Source organism: Caretta caretta, chromosome 16 (genome assembly GCF_965140235.1).
Source record: "Caretta caretta isolate rCarCar2 chromosome 16, rCarCar1.hap1, whole genome shotgun sequence".
In the NCBI taxonomy this organism is placed as follows: domain Eukaryota; kingdom Metazoa; phylum Chordata; order Testudines; family Cheloniidae; genus Caretta; species Caretta caretta.
Window position 1 is genome coordinate 14723734 of NC_134221.1, and position 21069 is coordinate 14744802.

At 53.2% G+C, this 21069-nt stretch overlaps 1 protein-coding gene across 1 annotated transcript in view; it reads left to right on the forward strand.

The window, feature by feature from the left end:
- HMCN2 (hemicentin 2) overlaps positions 1–21069 on the forward strand; it is a 107576-nt gene that overhangs the window by 20584 nt on the left and 65923 nt on the right. Inside the window, exons 14-23 of the mRNA XM_075120309.1 lie at positions 54–203; positions 5998–6192; positions 8219–8346; positions 9050–9194; positions 10067–10179; positions 10649–10808; positions 11595–11760; positions 16865–16992; positions 19803–20075; positions 20795–20878. Of these exons, the coding sequence (XP_074976410.1) occupies positions 54–203; positions 5998–6192; positions 8219–8346; positions 9050–9194; positions 10067–10179; positions 10649–10808; positions 11595–11760; positions 16865–16992; positions 19803–20075; positions 20795–20878 (1542 nt within the window). The remainder of the gene's footprint in view (positions 1–53; positions 204–5997; positions 6193–8218; positions 8347–9049; positions 9195–10066; positions 10180–10648; positions 10809–11594; positions 11761–16864; positions 16993–19802; positions 20076–20794; positions 20879–21069) is intronic.

The following is a 21069-nucleotide window of genomic DNA, read 5'->3' on the forward strand; positions in this document are numbered from 1 at the left end:
CGCTAAGGCAGTGAGGAATAAAGGTTTGACGTTCAGGATCTTTCCATGTCCAGGGGAACAGGAAGTGGCATCTTCTCCGCTTGGTGCCCATCTGGCGGTCCTGCAGCTCCAGGCGGTGCAGGAGGAGGATTCAGGAGAGTACATCTGCGAGGCCATCAGTGAGGCGGGGGTCTCCTTTGATGGCATCCTGCTGGAAGTTGGCTGTAAGTCTTGACTCATAAAGCTTTGGGCTCCTTCAGGTTATTAAAAAAAAACCCAGCTAACAGTGGCAAATGACCTGCTCTGCTGGGATGTATGCAGTGTAGCAGTAGACGTGTTGTTCGCAGGATATTAGAGAGACCAGCTGAGTGAGGTAGTATCTTTTATTGGCCCGACAGAAGTTGGTGTAATAAAAGATAGATTTTACCTCACTCACCTTGTCTCTCTATACCCCTTTGAGAGAATTCACAGGAGTTTACACTGGAATGGCCCAGTTCTGCACTCTGAGCTATTCACTGATATCTCCACTCTCTGCCCCGTTACAGGTGAGTCTCTGTCACTGGGCTTCCCCCTCCTCTGCTCCCGTCAGTAATAACTGAGGTTTATGGCAGCCAGCCTAGTTCTTTCCAGACTCTGGATTTCATCCTGCCCTTGAGCTCTGCACCCACACTGAAGTCTGTGGGGCTTTCCAAGGCATAAGTGAGGACAGGATTTAGTTCTGGATGTTCAACGCAAACAAGATCCCTTCACTCACTGCACCACTGGAATGCAGCCCCTTCTAGGGTGGAAACACTGCAACCAGCACTCTGCTATCTGGCAGGAGTTCTAGGTACAGGAGACAAAGAGTCTACCCATGAAACTATAGGGGGATTTCTACTGGTGCCTGACACCTCGGGGCAGGAATTGAAGAAGGTGGCTGCGTCCATTTGAATTTGCAGGGCAGATTTGGGCAGGTAAAGTAAATGCTCAAGATGAGAGTGGGCCAGGATATGGGACACCTCTGGTGTCATGCTGAGTGTAAAGGGATCGCGTCCTCATACGCTCAGGGACTGCACTTCACATCTCTTCCAAACCTGTGTTTCCAAACAGAGTAGTCTTACTGCATAGCACCGGGAGGCCCCATTGTGCCAGGCACTGTACAGAACTCCCTGCCCTGGAGAGCGCTCAGCGTAACCAGGGGCAAGGCATACGGCCGAGTAGCACAGAGAGGTGAAATGGCTTCCCTAAGGTCGTACAGCCAGTCGAGAGCTAGGAATAGAATCCAGGTGCCCAGTGCTGAAGCCAGAAGACTTCGCTCCCAGTTATCTCCAGCCCTTGCAATGGATGTAGGTAAATCTCTCTCCCCATTTAGCTGTATCCAGCACTGGCTTTCTTGACTTCTGCTGCAGTGCCGTTGTGCGTTGCTCTCACAGAACAGGGATGTCTCAGCCCAGCGCCCTGGAGATAGGAGTTTTGTGTCTTTCTGTGGAGCTCTAGGACCTTCCCTGCCCTACAGTACCACTGTATTCTTCTGGGCTGGCTCCAGCCGTCCTATACAACACTCTGCAGCCAAGCACTGTGCTGCTAAATATGGTTTTGTGTGTCCACACCTGCAAACTGCCAGTGTCTGAGTGGGGTTGATGGGACTGAGCCCTGCACGATGGTGAGCAGAATTGTATTGGAGCATCTGCCCTAGGTTCAGTGTGGGGAGGGGAGGCAGAGGAGATGCCCTGTCTGGTGGAGCAGAGGAGACGGGCTGGTTACTAGGTCTGGGAGTGAGAGCAGCACCAGCCCTGTAGCAATCCTTGGTGGTGGGTTCACGTCATTAGGCGAGTGACCTGCTCCAGGTCACACAGACCCACTCGGGCTCAGAGACTCGTTTAGGGCCCAAGCCAAGATGAAAAATTGGGACTTCTCAGCTGCAAACTCTGTGCTTGTCCCTTCAGCCGCCAGCTTGCTGGACAGAGCAGGTGGGGCCCAACGAGCATGAATGGGGTGACTGACTGAACCCCTCGGTCCCCTTCTCAGGGGGTACTCCTCACTGAGCCAACAGTGGTGTGGGCTGAACTGGCTCCAGGCCCCATGGCTTCTCTCAGGGGGGTGCAGAGCCTGAGCCGTTTTGAAACGAGATGACCCTCTGCACAGCCCATTCCCCTAGGTCAAGTGCAGAGCAGCTGCGGTTCCCATTGGTACAGACTGCAGACATGTTGCCAGCAGCGGAGGGGGATTTCCTCAGGCAGTGGGTCCCAGCCAACACCCCCCACGCACCCAGCCCTGGGGTCCAATTGCTCTTCTGTCGGCACGCTGGCTCAGGCTGCTGAAACACAGCTGGCTCTCTACCATTCTCACAGTGCAGCCGGGGCGGGGGGAGCTAGAGAAAGGGGGAGAAGCACCGTGAGGCAGAGGAGAGCGTTAAGGTGTGAAAGCAGCTTCCCCAGCCTGGTGGCTGTGTCGTTGTCTGGGCTGCAGTGGGGAATGCCAGCTTCTGGCTCTTATGAGGGGACATGTTGCCACCTCCAGGGGAGAGGAGGTTAAATGCCTAGCCAGGCAGGTATGGCGCTTCTGTTTACTCCTCAGGGAGCCTCTCCTACCCTGCGTCAGGGTGACCCTGCTCAGTCCCACACCCCTTGGGTCTGAGCAGGGCGGTGTCACCACACAATGGGGCACAGAGCAGTTCGTAACAAAACCCCGGCCACATTGTGTTTCCTAGTGGTGGGCAGGTGTTCTCCCGGGAATCCGTGGGGAGGGAGAGGGTCGGAAAGCCCCCACCCTCTGAGTTCTTGGACCCACTGCTTCGCTGGGAGGGTGACTCTCACTCCTTTTGTTGTGATACTTTCCAGAGGAATTTCCCAATTCTGTCTCCGCATCTGCGGGGTAGGAGCTCTGGGAAGTCCCGGAGGAGTCTCCTCCCACTCACCACCCATTCACTGTTCTTCCTTGAACGCTCTTCGGCCATGAGGTCTTGGACTGCGACCTCCCTCCATCACAGCTGAGGCCTGGATGGGGGCCACTCTGGATCCTGTTGTTAATGCTCTTAGATCAGCCAGAGGGATCCTGGCCAGCTACTCCCTAACTCCAGAGACTTAAGCCATGTCTTTGCTATGACTGTAGCCCAATCAGACATGGTTACAACATGGTTGTCTCCTGAGTCCATTACAGCACGGGTAACGTGTGTAATGAGAACGGGACCTGACCGGGTCCAGTCTTGGCTCTGGCTCTAGCTCTCTGAGCAGACTGTCTCCGCAGCCTGCCTGCCTGGCCCCGGCCGGCCTGGAGAGGGAAAGATGGGGACTTGGCAGGGAAGAATTTGCCAGTTAGGCCTCCCCTCATGTTGACAGTGAAAAAAGCTGCCTCCCACTCTCTGGGGCACACTAAGAACTGGGGGTGCGGGTAGCCTAGCAGCTGCTGTTGTGGTTTGGAGAAGACAGGATGTGCTGGGGGTTTTTCAGAAACATGTGTGTGTGTGTTCACGCGGACACACAAGAATAGAACAAAGACAAGATGCAGCTAGGCATTGCTTAGCGAGGACCAGGAGCTAAAAGAATACACGAGACAAGGAATGAAGCTCCTCTTCTGAACAGACTGGCCCCTGCTATCTTTTCTGATGTGGCCGGGGCTCAAAGCCAAGGTACAGTGTTTGGTGGGGTGTAGGCCTCTTTCAGACACCCTCCTGAGCCAGCTGCTGCTTCCCACATGCTAATATAATCAAGAGCAAAGCTCCTGGCAGGACCATGGAGTGAGCCCAGGTTTCCTCAGGCAGGAAGAAGGAAGGGGAAGGGACGGGGCCATCTGCCTGGCTTCTGGTGCTGGGGAAAATTGGTGGGCCTGCAATGATGTCAGAAAGGCAGCCAGCTCCAGGGTGTGTGTGTGTGTTGTGTACACTGTCCTGACTGCAGGCTTCCCCACTCAGTGCTCAGTTCCTGGATCTGGCTCCATCCTGCATGGGGCTAGCAAGGTAGCTGCTAGACTCATTATAAAGGGAGGCAGTGGGGTGAATTCTGTAACGTTAGCTGTTTAACCAGCGTGGTTCCAGGGGGCTGGGGGAATTGCCTAGACTAGGTGTTGAGACTGTTCTGTGCTGGCGGAGAAGCCAAGGGGAACAAGAGGGGATCGCTTTCCCAGCAGCAAGACCTGAGCGCATTGCAGCGCCGGACTCCACCCTCGTGCTGGGCAGAAGTGGAGGTAAAGGGGAAGGGTTTGCAGTTCTCAGACCTAGGCACCTGTAACAGGATGAGCAAGCTCCATCTAGGGATGCTCAAACCGGTGTGTGGAACCCAAACACCAGCCAGCTAACATGCCCATCTGAGTGACTGCCTCAGGGGGCCAGCCTGGAAACCAGGCCCGCAGGGAGAGACGGAGGCAAACAGTGAGTGATGTGTCTCTGGCTGGCCTTTGAAGAGCATCTATGTCTCCATAGAACCTAGGCCTGGGTCTACTGGGGGAGACCCCAGTGACTCCAAAGGACTTTGGATCAGGCCCCTAATGCCCCAGATTAACTTTGGGGCAGCCCTTTTTTTCTATCTCTCGGGCTGACTGGTGCAAGCTGCTTGATTCTCGTGCTGTCTTAGTTACCCTGTGACCTGCTGTATCTAGCCAAGTTGCGAGATGAGCTTGGAATGACTCTGGGCTGAGGGGAAATGAAGTGTCCCTTTCCCTCAAACTAGCCCTCGTCCGTCATCCCCCCCACAGTCCCATCCCAGTAAAGTAATGAGCGAAGGGCTGAGAAACGGAGAGAGTGGTGCTGATATGGGAGGGTCTCCCCATGGGAGTGATGGGAGCCTGTCACTTGGGCCATCTGTGAGCTGGGAAAACCGGTGAGAAATACCCCCAGGCACAGCTCCACGTGGGGCCTTGCGAGGTGGATTCAGGACCAACTAGGTCTTTTTCCCTCTGGCTTCTGTGATTCGCTGCCCCCTCCGTTTGTCTCGAGCTATTTAGATATTCTTAGCTGAGCTCAGACCTAAATCTGGTAACTCCCATAAAGAGCAGGCACCGTGGTGTGATATGCTGCAGCTAAATGCCTCTCTCCACTTTCCTGGAAATGGACAATCTGAAAACAGCCTATGGGTCCTGAGCTCTTGTTTTTTTTTTTTAATGGCAGCTATTAAGAGCCACGTGGAATTGCATCATGCGCCTTAGGGATTTCAATTCTTGGTTTATTTTATAAGAAAAATGAAGCCCCGGAAAGGGAAGATCACATTTGCCAAAGTGTCCCTGGCAAAGCTCCTGTCTCTTTTCATGTCCACCATGAATGCAAAACCATCGTACAAGTTAAAACACAACCTGCATCTGGCAACTAATAGGTCTGAAGGGGCTGGCACCGGTTAAATCACTGGCTTTTAGATCCTGGCAGGTAGGTCCCAGGGTGACCAGGAGTTTAGTACTTGATGGACATTTATTTGCATTCCTCTGCCAACCACTGGCAATGGAGATGGAGAAGATCCATGTTGTCTATAGATAGGACCATTCATGTCTACAGATATCTCCATCTCAATAGACATCCTCAGCATGGAAGGCAGCAGAGAGGGATGTACTGACCTGGAACTAAAAGACAAGAGGATGAAATACCCAAGTCCCAGATATTTTCTCTCCTGTCCACCATGATTGAGTTGGACCCATTCGTGTCATTGTGTTAATCGTTATGATCACATATTAGAGACAACAGGACTTATTAGGTCATCCTATCCATATGCCAAGTACTGTACCTTTTACCCTTTGACTTGAGTCTGTCGCACACCCTAGAGCATCTTGGCGTTGTGAGTCCTGCTGGATGTTGTACGCTCATGTGAAATACATTATAGCTACACCTGTTGGAAACTTCTTTTAATGTCAATAACTTATTTAAAATGGAATGGGGTACAGATCGTCTTCAGGGGCTGGGATGTGGAATGGATATGATCCAAAAGGGAAACTTCCAGCACAGAGAAGACCTGCATGCCCTTTAGAATGAAACTGATTGTCCCATTTAGAGATTGTGCTAAATTGGTGTCAGGGCTGGGATCTGAGACTCTTCTCTGCTGGGATCTGAGACTCCTTCAGCTGCCCCTCGGTTTGTAGAACTCCCGCAAGACGTGTCTATGGAGATGGGGAAGAACATCAGTCTGGCACGTCACGTTAAGGGACATCCCCCTCCACGGATTTCGTGGTCCAGACAGGACGGCAAAGCTGTCACTGCCCAGCCTGGTCTGGTCAGCAATTCCAGCCTTCTGGAGTCTGATGAACTCTTTGTGGAAAGTAAGAGAACCGGGATTGTTTGTGCACGCATGTACGGGTGTATGCTGAGGCATGAACACTTAGTGCATATCTGGATGTGTGTACCCATTTCACACGTCTGGGTGTGCGGAGTATTTCTGTGTATTATCTGCCAAAAGATGTGTGTACTGTTCTCTTATGCAGTGGTGCATGTGTGTCGTCACTTTGTGTATACACATAAGCATTTGGGGGGGGAATTGGACTAGATCTTATGCCCTTGCTTTGTTGTATGAAGAAGCTGATGGGTTTGGCATATTCCTTGCATTTGCATCCTTTAGTAACTGCACTCCAAGGTGCGCCGGTGTGTACGCTTTCATAACTAGCTTTGCACGGGCTTGTTGCCTCTTATGTTTGCTAACCAGGGGCCCTGCTTCTCCACTGCCTGGCACATCGTTTACAAAGGGAGTGTGAGGTGCTACCATTCTGACGTGGTAGCATGGTACACCTTGTACCAGGACGAATGTCTCCTCCCTTTGGACCACCACAAGCCGGCTGGATGCTTTTCAGGTTTATAAGCATCCGTGTGTTATTTATTAGGTCTCCTCCACCAATTCATCAGTACAGCCTTGTGTGGCGACATACAAGTGGACATAAACTTGATTGTTCCCATTTGCTCATCAGCCTCCTGCCTAATTAAGCCATTGAGCACTGATCTCCCAGTGAAGTCCTCTCTGGGGGGTGCGGGCGAATAGCTAGTACCTTAGTGACCAGAGTGCTGGGTCAGACCCCCAGCACTCTGTCACACGCCCACTTTCCACTCACCTTGGACAGGTGTAAGTGACAATGATAGGCGGTGCGGGATTGTTTTTAAGGTGGTCCCACTGTTTGCTGGCGTGGGCTCTTCCCCATACCCTGCCGTATTGCCTTGCTCAGACCTTTCCTCTCTCTCTGCCCCAGGCGTGTCACTGGATGACCAAGCCGTCTGTGTCTGCGAAGCACAGAATATATTTGGGAAGACCCAGGCTGAGGCCAAGCTCACGGCCACCGGACACGGTTTACAGCCTTTCTTTTGGGCATATTTGTTATTAGTTTCATGCCATTGCTAAAGCAAATTAAAGCCTAGGGCGCAGATGCTGACTGTCCCTGTCCATGTTTGTAACGATGGTGACGACTCTTGTTCCACACTGGTCTCCTTTGGAATATGCAGCTTGGGAATTCCAATGCCCGCTGGCTGGGGCTAAATGTAATGCCCTTTGACATTTAGGTTTATGATACTGTATCTAGAGATGAACCTTTACCCAAATGATGCCGCCAACCCCCCTGCACCCTTCGGCAAGGTGGATAGGCTTTAGGCTGAACCAAATTCCCAGATCTGAACTTTGGGGGGAAATGAGATCCCAATAGAGACACTGTGGCTCTGGCCATTTCTAGCAGTGATGAGTTGCAATGAGCCCCCTCTGCCTACATGGATGTCATCAGCAGGGACTGAACTGGGACTTTCACAGCACCAAGAATACAGGGCTCTGCCACTTGAGCTAAAGGAGTAATTCCTTTTGCTGTATATAATTGGGCTGTTAGTCACTCGGCCAGCCACTAGACAGGGACATGATCACCCATGAAGCCAGCGTATTTGAACTCGCGTAGCAATATTGGATCTGATAGACTGTAGGATGCAGCTCTAGTGGGTGCAACCATTCACAATTGAGATGTCCGTAGAGTAGCTTAGGGGATGGCTCAACCGTTTATGCACACGCAGATCCAAAGTTCCCCCCAGCAGAGGGCAGTGAGGAACCTGCATGAGGACAGAATAGATGCACTAACCTATGGCCAAACCCTGGGTGTGAGTCTTGGTCCCTGCAGCTGTTCTGGCACGTAGATCCAGCCAGCACGGTGAACCTCGTGCAGTGGTGTGACCAAGAACTGTTTTGCTTTTCAGAGGCTGGATAAGGCTCATATTAATGATTTTTCATCCTGGAAGCTAATTTATAAAACACCAAGAAGCAGAACCGTTGTCCTGGCTTCTTAAAGCCAGCTTGTCCCCACTTAATGTAGCCTTTTCCTTCTCCAGTTGCCCCAGAGATAGCTGTTGGGGCCCCTGTGATCCGTGCCCATGAGGGTCAGCCCGTTTCACTGCCATGCATAATCCTGGCTGGGAAACCTCTTCCAGACCGACGATGGCTAAAGGACGGGCAGCCGGTGAGGTCTTGGTCCTCTGTCTGTTTAATTTGCTGCGCCGGGGGTGGAGGGGGGGGAAGGGGGGCAGAGAGTGGTGAGTCACAGAGTCCTTGAGCTGCTGGAGCACTGTAGGTAAATCTGATTGTTATTGACAGCAGCACAGCATTTGTTGTGCGGTGTCATGTCACTGTGATCGTGTTATTCAACGGGATGAGGGTACAATCAAAGCAAGAGATAGGAAAGACTTCGGAGAATATCCAGACCACCCCCAAATGTTACCACTCAGACCCCTTCCCTTGGGAGACTGTCACACAGATCTCGCTGTCAGGAAGCTTTGCCCTGACATTCAGCCTAAATTTTTCTTTTTCTTAATTTCCCCTTTACTACGGGTTGCACTAAATAACTCCTCTTCTTCCACGGTTACTCCCTTCAGAGACTGGGGGCGATTGTAATATCTCCCCTATGTCATCACGGAGCCATGAGCTCCTTTCATCTCCCCCCCCTGGTGATTGTCTCTCTTCTCTGAGCTCCCTCCGGTTTGTCATGAGGGGCCAGATCCTTGGCTGGTGCAAATTGCCATAGCTCTGTTTAAGTCAACGGAGCGATGCCAGTTTATACTAGCTGGGGATCTGACCTTAGATATTTTCTAAAGGCAGAGGGACAAGCATGTGATGCTCGTTGAATTGACCATCAGTGCTGACTCATGGTTTCTTTCCGTTCCCAGGTCATGCTGGGCAGCCACCATTCCGTACGCACAGATGGAAGTTTCCATATAGACCAGGCCTTCCAGGAAGATGCTGGGAAATACACCTGCGTGGTCACGAACGCCATTGGCTCTCGCAGGCAGAACGTGACTCTTGCCATCCACGGTGAGCGGTTTAAATCTGGGCTTTGCGTGTTGCTCATCTGTCTGCTGGCTTTGCACACTGTCGTGTTACAGTGTGTGGAGGCAGCTGCAGGGATGGATGTTGAGTGCGCACCTCCTCTGCCAGCTTCCTGCAGAGCACCTATGAAACCATGGTGCCTTTTGGAAGAGACCTGGCTCTTGCCACTGAGCGAAAGCAGCAATGTTGCTATCTCAAGGCGAGAAAATGTTGCGCTGTTAGAGCCGGTTTCCTTAGCAAGCGTCAGTCCCCAGGGCAGCACGTTGTTGACAAAGTAATTTAGGAAAATTCCTATGATCTAGCAGTGCTGGGACATCTGACTGGCCTGCACAAGTGCAATTCGATTCTGGACAAGTAGACTTCAGCTGCATACTAAAACTCCTGGGCGAGCTGACTGAAAGGCACGGACATGGGGGGACACGTAGTGGGGGCTTCTGAGGCTGGTGGAGCTGCCTCGGGGACAGTGACTGTCAGGCTGGAATTCTCAGAAGGGCCCAGCACTCCCAACTGGGGCTAGATTTTTTCTAAAGCACTCGGCTCCCATTTGGTCACTTCTGGCCAGGAGAGCTGAGCTGTTTTCAGAAGCTGGCCCTCGACTAAGTAGCCAGCTTTTCCGAAGGGCTTGGCACGGCCTTTTCAAAAGGACCCGGGCTCCCTTGAAAACCAGGCCATTGGGGTCGCCACAGGTTGCTGAGCGCGCTTGCAGATTTGGCCCATAATTAGATGGCTGAGTGGGAGCTGAGACCTCTTGCAGCTGTGGGTGCCAAGCACTTGGAAATCGAGCCCTGAGCTCTGGCCCTCCCTCGCTGTTCTCAGTCAGTAGTAAGCAGTAAGGGGGATGCTTCTCTCGCTTACAGTTCCACCCAGCATTCAGCCTGGTCCTGCCCTCTATAGCACCAATGAGGGAGTGGCTGTCACCCTGCCGTGTAATGCCAGTGGAGTTCCCTTCCCCACTGTGACCTGGACAAAGGTAGGGTGGAGGCTCTAATGCTTGGTCAAGGTGGGAGGGGGGCAGAAAGATGACTCTTCCTTAGCAGTATATTGGCAAAGGAATCCCAGCCAGGGGTGTGTTAGAACGCGTCAACCGGCTCACTGCCTGCTGCAGACAGGGACTGGCCTGTGTCAGGTTGTCTCAGCTGGTTGGGGTGAACCCTGAGGTCCCCACTGACTGCTGAGTTGTGGTTAACGCAGTGCCATTTCCCAGTGTAGACAGGGCCAGAGAGATTGGCCTTAAGGCTGCCCCGTGTATCTGGAATGGGGAGAGGGGTTAGATCCCAGAGCATCCAGGAGTTGAGATGGATGCTCCTGAGGGAATCCAGTGGGAGAAGGGTTAAAAGCACCAGCCTAGCTCCTCTTTCCCATGTTTACCCCCACCCCCACCCCTGGCTGGTGACTCAGTTAATATCGAAGCCCCTGCTGTTTGTTCTTTTCCTTTAAAGGAACTGGAGCCCCTTTCCTCCCGGAGCCCCCACTACCACATCCCCAGTGACGGGGGCCTCCTGATCCCCCTGCCCTCTGCTGGAGATTCGGGTGTCTATGTCTGCACGGCCACCAACCTGGGGGGCTCCGCCAGCCGGGAAATCCAGCTCTTTGTCAACAGTGAGTCCACTTGTCCGCTTGCTTGGGGAAGACCCAGCCAAGGATGTGGCCTGTTAAAATGGCCCCCTCTACCGGCCAGCCTTGGGCTGACTGCAGAAGGGAGCTCAGCACCCTCCAGGTGCATTAATAGGAACCTCGGGACTTGCTGAGCCTGTTCCTGGCTCTCTCCCCCTTCCCAAGCCCTCTCAGCCCCGATAGAAAGACAGACACTCTCTTCTTCTAGTGAACATTTCCTTCCCTTCCCTGTTTGCGACTGAGCCTCCAGCTCGCACTAGGTGTCGTGAATAAGCCCGGCCTAGCCCATGGGAGCCTCACTGTTGCCCGGAGTTCATACTGCCCCATGCAGGGGGCTTCTAGGGAACGTGCAGGGGCAGCGTGGTGTAGTGGTTAGGGCACTGCTCTAGGAATCAGAAGACCTGGATTATATTCCTAGCTCTGCAGCTGACTTGTCTGTATGGTCTTGGGCAAGTCACTTCCCTTCTCTGTGCCTCCTTCTCCTCACTTGGCCCTTTGTCTGCAAGCATAAGCTGTTTGGGGCAGGGGCTGTCTCTTACTGCTAATACCCTGGGGCACTGGTCTTGCGTAGGGCAGTAATACAGCTGGCATTTGTCCTGAGCAGCTATGGATGTGCATAGTGAAGGACTGCAGTGACGTAGCCCCATGGAAGCCCATCTCCCTGCACCTTTCCCGGGCGCTAAATTCACTGAGTCAGGAAAGGCCTTTAAAACCCAAGAGCTCTTCAGCCTGGACGCCAGCCTCACTTTCCTCTTTGTCCCACCAACCTAGCTAAACCCAGGATTAGTAGGAACAGATCACGTGAGTCAACGGGACCAATAAGAATCTTTGCCGTGGTTGGGCAGGAAATGACACTGCCCTGTGAAGTTCAGGGATCGCCGTCCCCACTGGTCGTATGGACTCAGGAAACCCGGCCGCTGCCTCTCACCACAGCAAGGTAAGGAACGGGCTAGAAGGCGTAAAGCTGGGGGAGCCTAATGGGCTCATTGTTAGGAGCCCCTCAGCTTTATCTATTTCCTTCTTAAGCTCTTGGGACTCTGTACACAGAATAGATTAGCAGCTACGGACTAAACTAACCCCTGCCTGCTGTTGTTACAGCAGCTTCACCGGAGTTATGGTGGGAGATTGACGTAGAACGGCCCCTTTCTGCAAGTCTGTTGGACGCACATGATGCCCGCTCGGCCCCGGAGGCGATCTGATGGGGCTGAGCGGTCTGACATGTTTCATGGGAAGGGGACATTGTCTAGTGGTTAGAACTGGGGAAGTGGAAGGCAGGAGATCTGGGTTCCACTTCTCGCTTTTACTGTTGGCTCAGCCTGTGGCCTTGGCACATTGCCTCAGTTTCCCTGCCTGGAACAGTGAGGCAGTGGTCCCCTGGTGCACAAGGATGTGCAGTTGGCATTGTTTAATTCAGAGTAACGGAGCGTTTGACAGTGGTTTAAGTCCCATAACTACCCAGCCAAAGCCATGAGCCCTGTTAACATTCATGGTAGTGCTTTGTGACTGGGTGCAGTGGCTGGCCCCAGCCGATGGAGCAGGGACCCAGAGCTGGCGTGTCTCACCAGCTCAGTGTTGTTGCAGCAGGAACACTTTCCTTGCTGGTTGCTATGAGCGGCGATTAGACTATGCCTGGCTGGAGAAATCTGTGACCCCACAGACTCAAACGCCTTGGGATGATATCAGCAGTTGGCACAGCCCTTGAAAGGAACCAGAGCGAGTTCTTGGATTCGTCCCTACCAGCCTTTTATCCGAACATCTGTCTGGATGGAACATCTGCTTTCAACCCCCGTTAAGCTGCAATGCGCACATTGGTTGTGGTGGGGGAGGGGGCTGCTTTTCATGTCCTGTTCTCCCATCCCCGTCCGTCAGCACAGCTGGGTTTTTGTGCATTCTTGGCTGGTGCCGTCACGGTTACTGCTTAAGGTAGTGGAGCAAGGGAGTGAGGTTAGCAAAGCAAAGAAAGCCAAGAATGTTTCTGGAATAAGGCAGGATCTGGAAAGGTTGAGTGATGTGATCTGAATGTGCTTAACTCTATCTTGGCTAAAGCGGGGATCTGTGCCAAGTGCCTGTTGAAGTGTATTTTATTGAGGGGTACTCGAGACAGATCTACTGCACAGCTAATCCCTGCTAAATGTGTTTTATGGCTCTTAGCTGGGATTTAATTGATATACAATCATCCCCGGCCAAATGGCAGTGAAAAGCCTCCTTCACACACGCCATGTGTCACTCCAGCTCCTCGGTGCTGTAGCTCTGTTCTTTCAGTGGTTGGCTCTGTACAAAACGCAGAGGAAGAGGCGTTCTCTGAAGACTAAAGACACCGACACCAAAGGCACTGGGTTGCCTGCAAAGTACTTCAATCTTAGGGCTCGATCGCGGGAGCTGAGCACCAATCTGGAGCTCCCATTGATCCCCATGAGGGTGCTCAGGAGACTACAAACTAATGCATCCCCTGCTCACATGAGGAGCCTTTCCTTGTGCATGGATCTGGCCCTAAGCCTTGCGAGCCTCTGAAAGCAAACCCAGCGAATGCTTCAGAGGAGGGGGCTCCCCGTGCTCGCAAAAGTGCAAGGGTTGCGCAGTCCTGGTACCAGGATCTTGCATGGAACGTACAAGAGAGTCCTGACCTGGGCATGGTCCTTGCTTTAAACCTTGAATAACTGATGCTGTTGGGCCATCCATGCATGATCCCTGGCGTCTGCTGCGCTGGAGATTACCTGGGGTCTATTTCTGCGAGTACAAGGTGAGCTGAGGCACTAAAATGACAGGATGGAAATATCTGGGCCTTAAAGTGAAAAATAGACAACTTTTCTTTTTCCCTCCCAGCAACAGCTTGGGGCCCAGTTCAGGTCTGGTCTAAATGGGCTCAGCTCCATAGAAATCAGTGAAGTATAATCCCAGCTCCAGTGTGAAGTAGGGCCTTTCATTTAAGGGAAAAAAGTCTGATTGAGGCTGACTAGCTGCAGGGAATCCCGGGGGATTGGGAGGCCCCAGCAACAGCCTGGGGATCAAAGGAGAAGTCACAGAGTGATGTGCATAGAGGAGAGAAGGCTGCAGAGTAACTAGCCACCCACAGTCTCCTCGATTTATCTGAGGTGCTTGTAGAAACCCCTCTGAGTCCCTCACGATCTTCAGTGTATTTATCCTCTCAGCACTCCTGTTCTATTATCCCCATTGGGTAGATGGGAAACTGAGGCCCAGAGAGGGGAAGTGCCTTGCCTGAGGCACCCAGGGAATCTGGCAGAACAGGGATTTGAACCCTAGTGCCCTAACCACTGGATCATCCTTCCTCTCCTGACTCCATCCAGTGGCTGTCTCCGATGAGTGGTGTAGCAGTTCAGTCCCTTATGGTATCCTTACGTAAACGAGCGGTGGGTCCTGGACCAAACCTTTGCATTCCAAACCCTCCCCTACACTCCCCCAACTCCTCCACTGTCCGACCTGGATCCCGATCCCCTTTTCGCGGGCCAAACCACAGTCCTGACTCCGAACGTCATAACTTGGGCCCCTTGCTACAGACACGCAGCTGATTCCATTTATCAGCGGACATTTATCATGGCATTGGTGTTGGGGAATCTTTGCGTAAGGCCAGCGCCTCCCTCCAGGGGTAGGAGCGATGGCTGTGTGCGTGGGAGGGGGTGCCGAAGTCCGGGTTAGTGTCAGCAGGAGAGAATCTGCATATGAGGAAAACAAATCCAGTGGTGGGGACTTCAGAGAGGAAACTTCCTACCAAACTCTCCTCTTGCCAGCTTGTGGTCTTGGGAGCTGCCAGCTTGAGTGGTTCTTCGGGGGCTGGAATAGTCACATACCCCTCACACTGAAATATTTCCCTGGTGGTCAGGTATCTGGAGCACTGCCACCACTACACACATTTCGTTCTGAGTCCTGCGTGAGGGGGTGGGCGGACCTCCCATCTCCCTCTCCCACTCTCCCCGGCTCAAAACACTGGGTAGTATCTTGAGTCTTGGGAAGTGATCTTCCCAGGAAGGAATTCCTTGGAGTTATATAGGTGATGACTTACAGAACTTGGCCTGACTGTGATTACATACTGGAAGTAGGAGGTAAATTGCTTTTCTTTTCACTGCTCCATAGCAAACACTAATGGTTTATTGTTTTCCACCTTCCATTGGTTTTTTCCTTTAAGTTAATATGATGGACTAAATTCATCCCTACTGTATTTCATTTACTTCAATGGAGCAATGTCCGGGATGAATTTGGTGCAAGAGCTTACACACTGTGTCCACTGACACTGAAATGCAGTCACCTCTGGGGTGGAAAGCAGCAGCTGTTTAACAGCGCACAGCAACGCCATGCAGCGATTGGGCTTTACATAATTTTTCTCATATGCAGAGTGCTTTGCAAAACTAGGAATTAAGTGCAGCAGATGTGTAGGGAGAGCAGCAGTTCGGGGCCCAGTAATAGCTTTTATCTGTGGCAGGATGTGGGTTTAGAGGCAATTTCTGTTAACGCGGGTTAACGTTGGAGGGCCAAATTCATCCTTCAGTGAAGTCCATGAAGCTGACTCGGGTCACAGCAGCGAGCCAAGGTTTGTTTTTTTTACCACCAGTGTGGGGAAGAGCCGGTCTGAAGAGAGACTGGAACTTGCTGTCCAGCATGAGTCACTTTCCTAGGTTCATACTGACCAAGCAAATCACGTTTAGCCCTCACGAGCAGGAACCTCTGTTAAAACTGTCTTCGCCTCCTTACCAGATGAGGGCTCCTTAAACGTCCGGTCATTGGCCCGTGGTCCTGGGGTTAATAACAGGGAACGTGATTCCCTGCCTTACAGCTTGTTAAAATTCCCCTTGATCTTTATCCCCCACCTAAACAGCCACCATTGCTGCGTGGAAGGAACCTGGATTTAACATCTCCCAGTGGAGCTTTCCCCCTCCCCATTCTTGCCTGTCTAAGTTCCTTTGACTGCTTTCAGTCCTCCCCCTCCCCCATGACCCTTTCCCCTTGGCTCTGCTTGCTGCCTGGGGACAGCCGCCTCTCATCGCTCGCTGGGTTGATCGATGGGAGCACACAGCAGGAAGTCTGCGGACGTGGGCTGTGGTGATGTCACGTCTGCAGGGTCCCCGACAAAGGCAGGGTTGCAGCTGGAGGGGAGCACGCGGTCAGCTCCAGCTGCAGTAGCCGATCTCCAGGGCAGCTCAGCCACCCTCAAGAACGACCTCCCGGCCACTGGCAGCTCTGTGTGACGCTGTCTCATTCTTCTACCTCAGTGTGAGCACTCCTCCTTCGTCTGGAGGAGCTGAGCAAAGGGATTTAGCATGTTGAGCCATGCGCGGAAGCAGCTCACCAAGGATGAGAGCTCCATGGGCCTCCCACCACCACGGAGAACATTCCCCAGTCTTTGATCATTTGGTGTATTGTGTGTCTGGACTGTGGTGTCTGTCCGGCTGTGGCAGGTTCAAGGACTTCTCTTGTGTTCCCTGCGTAAGGATTCAGGGTAACTATAGCTGAGTCATGGTGGCAGGCTCTGATCAGGAGATCACTGGGTTAGAGAGTGACTCTGGGGCAGAAGGAGCTAGGGTGAGGCAGAGGAAGATCCTCCAGGGATGCCGTAGGAAGAGCCATGTTTGGAGGGCAAGCTGAGGCTGAGGGTGGGGATTTGGCGTTGGCCCCAGGCCGGTGGTGGGTACAGATGGCCTCTGGAGGCGGGCTGTCTTCCGGAGCAGGGAGGGACCTCCCCTCCTCACACCATCAGAGACTGCAAGTTCCTCAGGGCAGGGCCTGTCTGTCCAGTGCTAATCATGCTGACAGGGCGCAGGGAATAGTGTCCTTTCCTTGTTTCCCTTCCAAACAACAGGAATCCTTCTTAGATGCTGACTGTACACAGAGGGCTTCTTTGCTTCTCCCTGACAACTGATGCATGCTATTCCCTGTCATTATACGGGCATCTCCCGCTGATGTACAGCATCTGGCTGCTAAGAGAGCTTTAGGGAGACCCAGGCAGAGACGGGGCCATGTGCTGTTCGCTCAGCTCTTGTGGGTTTTCCTTTAGGGTATCACCCTAGTTGATCTGTTCTCTTCTGATCTAGGTACAGCATCCTCCCATCAGGCTCCCTCCGACTGGCTGAGCCCAGAGTGACTGACAACGGCCTTTATACCTGCACGGCAGTGAACCCAGCCGGGAACTCCTCGCTGAGCTACCGCCTGGAAGTCCAAGGTGCCTGTTCCAGCAGAGCGCTGTCTGGCATGTCCCTGGGGCAGATAGGCCTTGTAATGGGGGGAGGGGGCGGGACAGTCCTGCCAGTGGAACCCTGAGGTTGTTAAGTGTGGGGTGGAGGGGTGGGGGGTTGCATGGGAACCGTGGGGTTCCGTCCTACGTACCCTTTGCCTGCTGTGCTCTAGGGACTGGATATGCCCGGCAAGGAGCAGGAGCCCGTTGCAGGGTGATGGTGTTCTACTACGGGCAGTGCTTGGGTCTGTCGATTTCATCTCTCAGCTTACAAGGGAGTTGGTGTGGTGCCCATCACCATAGCATTTGGGCATTAAGGGGAATAGGCAGCAACATTCTGGGATGAAAGGAGGGGACTCAGTTTATGCTGGGCCAGTGATTTGGGGTCTGGGGGAGCCTCCTAGGGCGGCTTCTCTTGCTATCTAGTTCACATCCCAGGAAGCGTCACTGGCACCCAGTCACCAGGCTGCCCCGTTGCCCCTTGTTATGCCCCAGGCTGGATCCTCTGCATGAGTCCTGATGTGTTTGCTGTTGGGTCTTTCCCAGCTGGGTATTTTGTGACCACCCCCAGGCCACAGCATTGCTCACACTGACTACAGGGGCCTGAGCGTCCAGGTCCCCTCTGCTCAAGAATAACATCCTGGTCCCTAGGACTCTTGGTTGGAACAAGGAGTGAAAAAGGGGCGTTGGTCTCTGGCTGAGCTGGGAAATCGACTGCTCTGGAGACAGTTTCCTCGGATAAGGTTTGGGTGGCAACACTTCAGGACCAGCTAGAGCGGGCTGGGCGTGGCTTGTTGAAAGCCATTCAGGTAGCATGTCCCAGCCACACTGCCGGCCCCAGCTGTGTCACTTGACATTGGTCATAAGGTCGCATGTTCAGAGAGATTCCAGGACGTGACCAACTAATTTCCCAGTGTAAACGGACCCTAGTGTCTTAAGAGGGCAACCCACCCGGGGCCCGAGCCAACACCCGTTGAGACCAGCAGCAGCCTTTCCTTACATTGTGCTTAGCATTGGATCACTGCCCAAATCGCTACCATGTGTCCGTACATCCTCAAGCCAGCAGACGGGATGTAGACTCCCAGCCAGACCAGCATGGTATTGAACTTCATACCCGGCGGGGCTATGTGAGGCTCGGACAGGATCCTGTATACAGACAGCTGCTAACATAATTATCCTGCTGCTGGCCCGGAAGCATTGCAGGCATTTAACCTAAAGGGATGACTGTGCTACCGAGTTAGAAATGCAGGAGACGCTGAAGTCATTAAGGAGCCAACATCTGCTGTTCCAGCACTGTCCTGGCTGGCTTTACATGTTCATTTCAATGTGGTCATCAGATTTCTTTCTCTTCCCTGGGCCCGATCAGAGTCCATAAACTGGGCTCCCCTCAACGGTGCCCATAGTTTGAACCTACCTCACCTACATGGGGCCGATGGATAGCTCTCCTGCTCTGCCAGACAGGGTGGGAGTTGGCACCACATGCCCTATGTTGGTGTGAAGCCCTCCTGTAGTTTGATTGAGGGTCCCCTTGTCCACTTGCGCAGGAGAGCAGTCCAAGTAGAGGAGGCGAAGCTCTGAGTTGGGTTTCTACGGACTGTTCATCCGTTTCAGCGCGGGGCTGATAAGGCTGGTGAGAGCTGGGTTTAATGCAGGCTTGGTGCCCTGTGTTACAGTCTGCTTTAAAAATAGCTCAAGGGTGAATGGTTTATGAATGTGCGTAAACACGCTGCATGCTCAGCCAAACGTCTTGACTGGGGACGTGTGATCCGCACTGCTGCAGTGGTGTGGAGTGGGCTGAGATGATGGGGTGGCTGTGTTTGTAAAGGAGAGGTGGTTCCGATGGGCACATATAATGATATACATGGTCTGTGGCCGCTGGGCTGTGGAGATCTAGTGCAGGAGGATTCACTGCTCTGCGTGGGTTTTAGTGGCCATTAACGGATGGAGCCTTGCAATCCCATTGTGAAGTGGGTCCCTGGAAATCCCACATTTTACAAAGGGGGAAACGAGGCATGCACCGGTTAACTGCTCTTGCCCAAAGTCCCACAGCGAGACTAGAACCCCGGTCAGCTGGTTCTCCCTCTCACCGGTAAACCATACTTTTCACCTGCAATCACTGTTTCTTTGGCTGGTGTCTCTCACAAAGTGATGAGGCCATCTGAGTCCATGTGCTGATTTCATCCACTGCCTGTAAAGCCAGCCGGAACTGCTCACGTGGCCAGGGCCCCACTTTTCATCGAGTAACGTCCTCGGGGGCCATTAGATTAAGGCAGGGAAGCCCTGCCCTCTCTGTTTCAGCACAGTAGATGCCTTTGTCATTGTGAGAGAGCAAACCCACATTCTCTCTCCCCACTCCAGTACATGTCCCCAACCTGGAATGGCTCTGTCTTCATGGCAAAAGCTTTGCTCGAAAGGGAGCTAATTTTGCCAAGAATCTCAACTCTGAAGCACTATCAAGCAGCCCCATATGGAATGAAAAAATACATAGCTAGGGCTGCCATGAAGCGGGCACTGGGCTGTGACTCCTCCTCTCATGACAGAACAGTTTAGCGATGTTCAGAGCAGAGAACAAGGGCTCAGGACTCCTGGGTGCTATCCCTGGCTCTGCCACTGAATCCCCAAGAGGCCTTGGGCATGTCACTTCACCCTGCCTCAGTTTCACCCTCTGTGCAATGGGGCTAATGACACTAACCCCCACCTCCGAGTCTGAGGATCCTTGGCTCAGAGGAAATTCCAAGAGCCATTTACGCTGCCTCCCAGTTTGGTGCTGTCCTTCCTGTACATTCGCTTTATTTCAGTGCCTCCTCGAGTTCAGCCAGGCCCCAAGCTTCTGAAGGTGCTAGTGGGTCACACACTGGACCTGCCGTGCGTGGCTCATGGAGATCCAGTCCCCAAGCTCAGATGGTCCAAGGACGGCAGCCCGCTGAGGGTGGGCGACCAGGATTTCCTGGAGGGGCCCGATGGGACGATCAACATCCTGGACATGCGGGTCTCCGATTCGGGGCGGTACCGGTGCCTTGCAGCCAGCAGCGCTGGAGAAGACACCATTGAGTTTGTGGTGGAGGTGCTGGGTGAGTGCTGAATCCCTCGTGCGGGACGCGGCTCTTTCTCTTTTACTGCGCTCCCTGTGGTAAGGTGCTGTAGGTGACAGCTGCCGTTCTGGCTGCCGGTAAGGCGTGAACGGGGGACCTCCACAGTTAAGGGAAGGAAGCGCTAGGGCCTGAGCTGTAGAGCCTGACTCTGGAGCTGGGGCTGTAACAGACTCGTGTTCTCTGGATCGGAGCAGGACTGGCAGCACGCACTGGCCAGGAAGTTACTCAGGAGCTATCTGCAGCTTGGGGTTAAAGGGCCTGGCCTGGGAGGAGAGTGAGGAGTCTCCTCCAGACACAGATTCGGGTTCAATGGGGCCTAGATCCTTCCAAATTCCAAGGTTCCCTTCCTCTCCCTTGCCATGTGGGTGGAAGGTCTGATGCTGCCACATGCCACGAGCAGGTCTTTGTGCTGAACCCTCTTCTGTGACAGAGTGAGCAGAGTGTCTGTCTCAGCCCAGCAGGGTGGGGGCGCCCTTGGAGCCCCCTCCAGAACCTGGTGCCGCATGGATTCTGCCTTGATCCTGGCTCCCGCTCTAGCTCGTTCCAACGTCCATTAGTTCATACCTCGGCTCCTCTTTCCCCGAGACGAGTCTCCACAGGGGCAAGACACTGGGGGCCAAACTCTCCCCTAGGGGATTAGGCCGGAGAGTCACAAACGGGACCAAATGAACCATTGGTGCAACTTCTGTCCCCTCCAGAGCCGCCCTACCTGGATGACAGTGCAGATGTCCTGCTAGAACGAGTGCTCCATGAGAACGTCACCCTGCCCTGCCCTGCCAAAGGTAAGAGACCGACTCCTGGAGCTGGGGATTCTCATGTCAGACAGGCATCATGGACTGGTGGTTAGAGTGCTGGGCTAAGAGTCAAGAGACCTGGGTTCTAATCCTGATTCTGCTACTGAGTTCCTGGGAAGCTTTGGGCAAGTCACCCCCTGCCCCATCTGTGCCTCAGTTTCCTTATGTGTAAAATATAA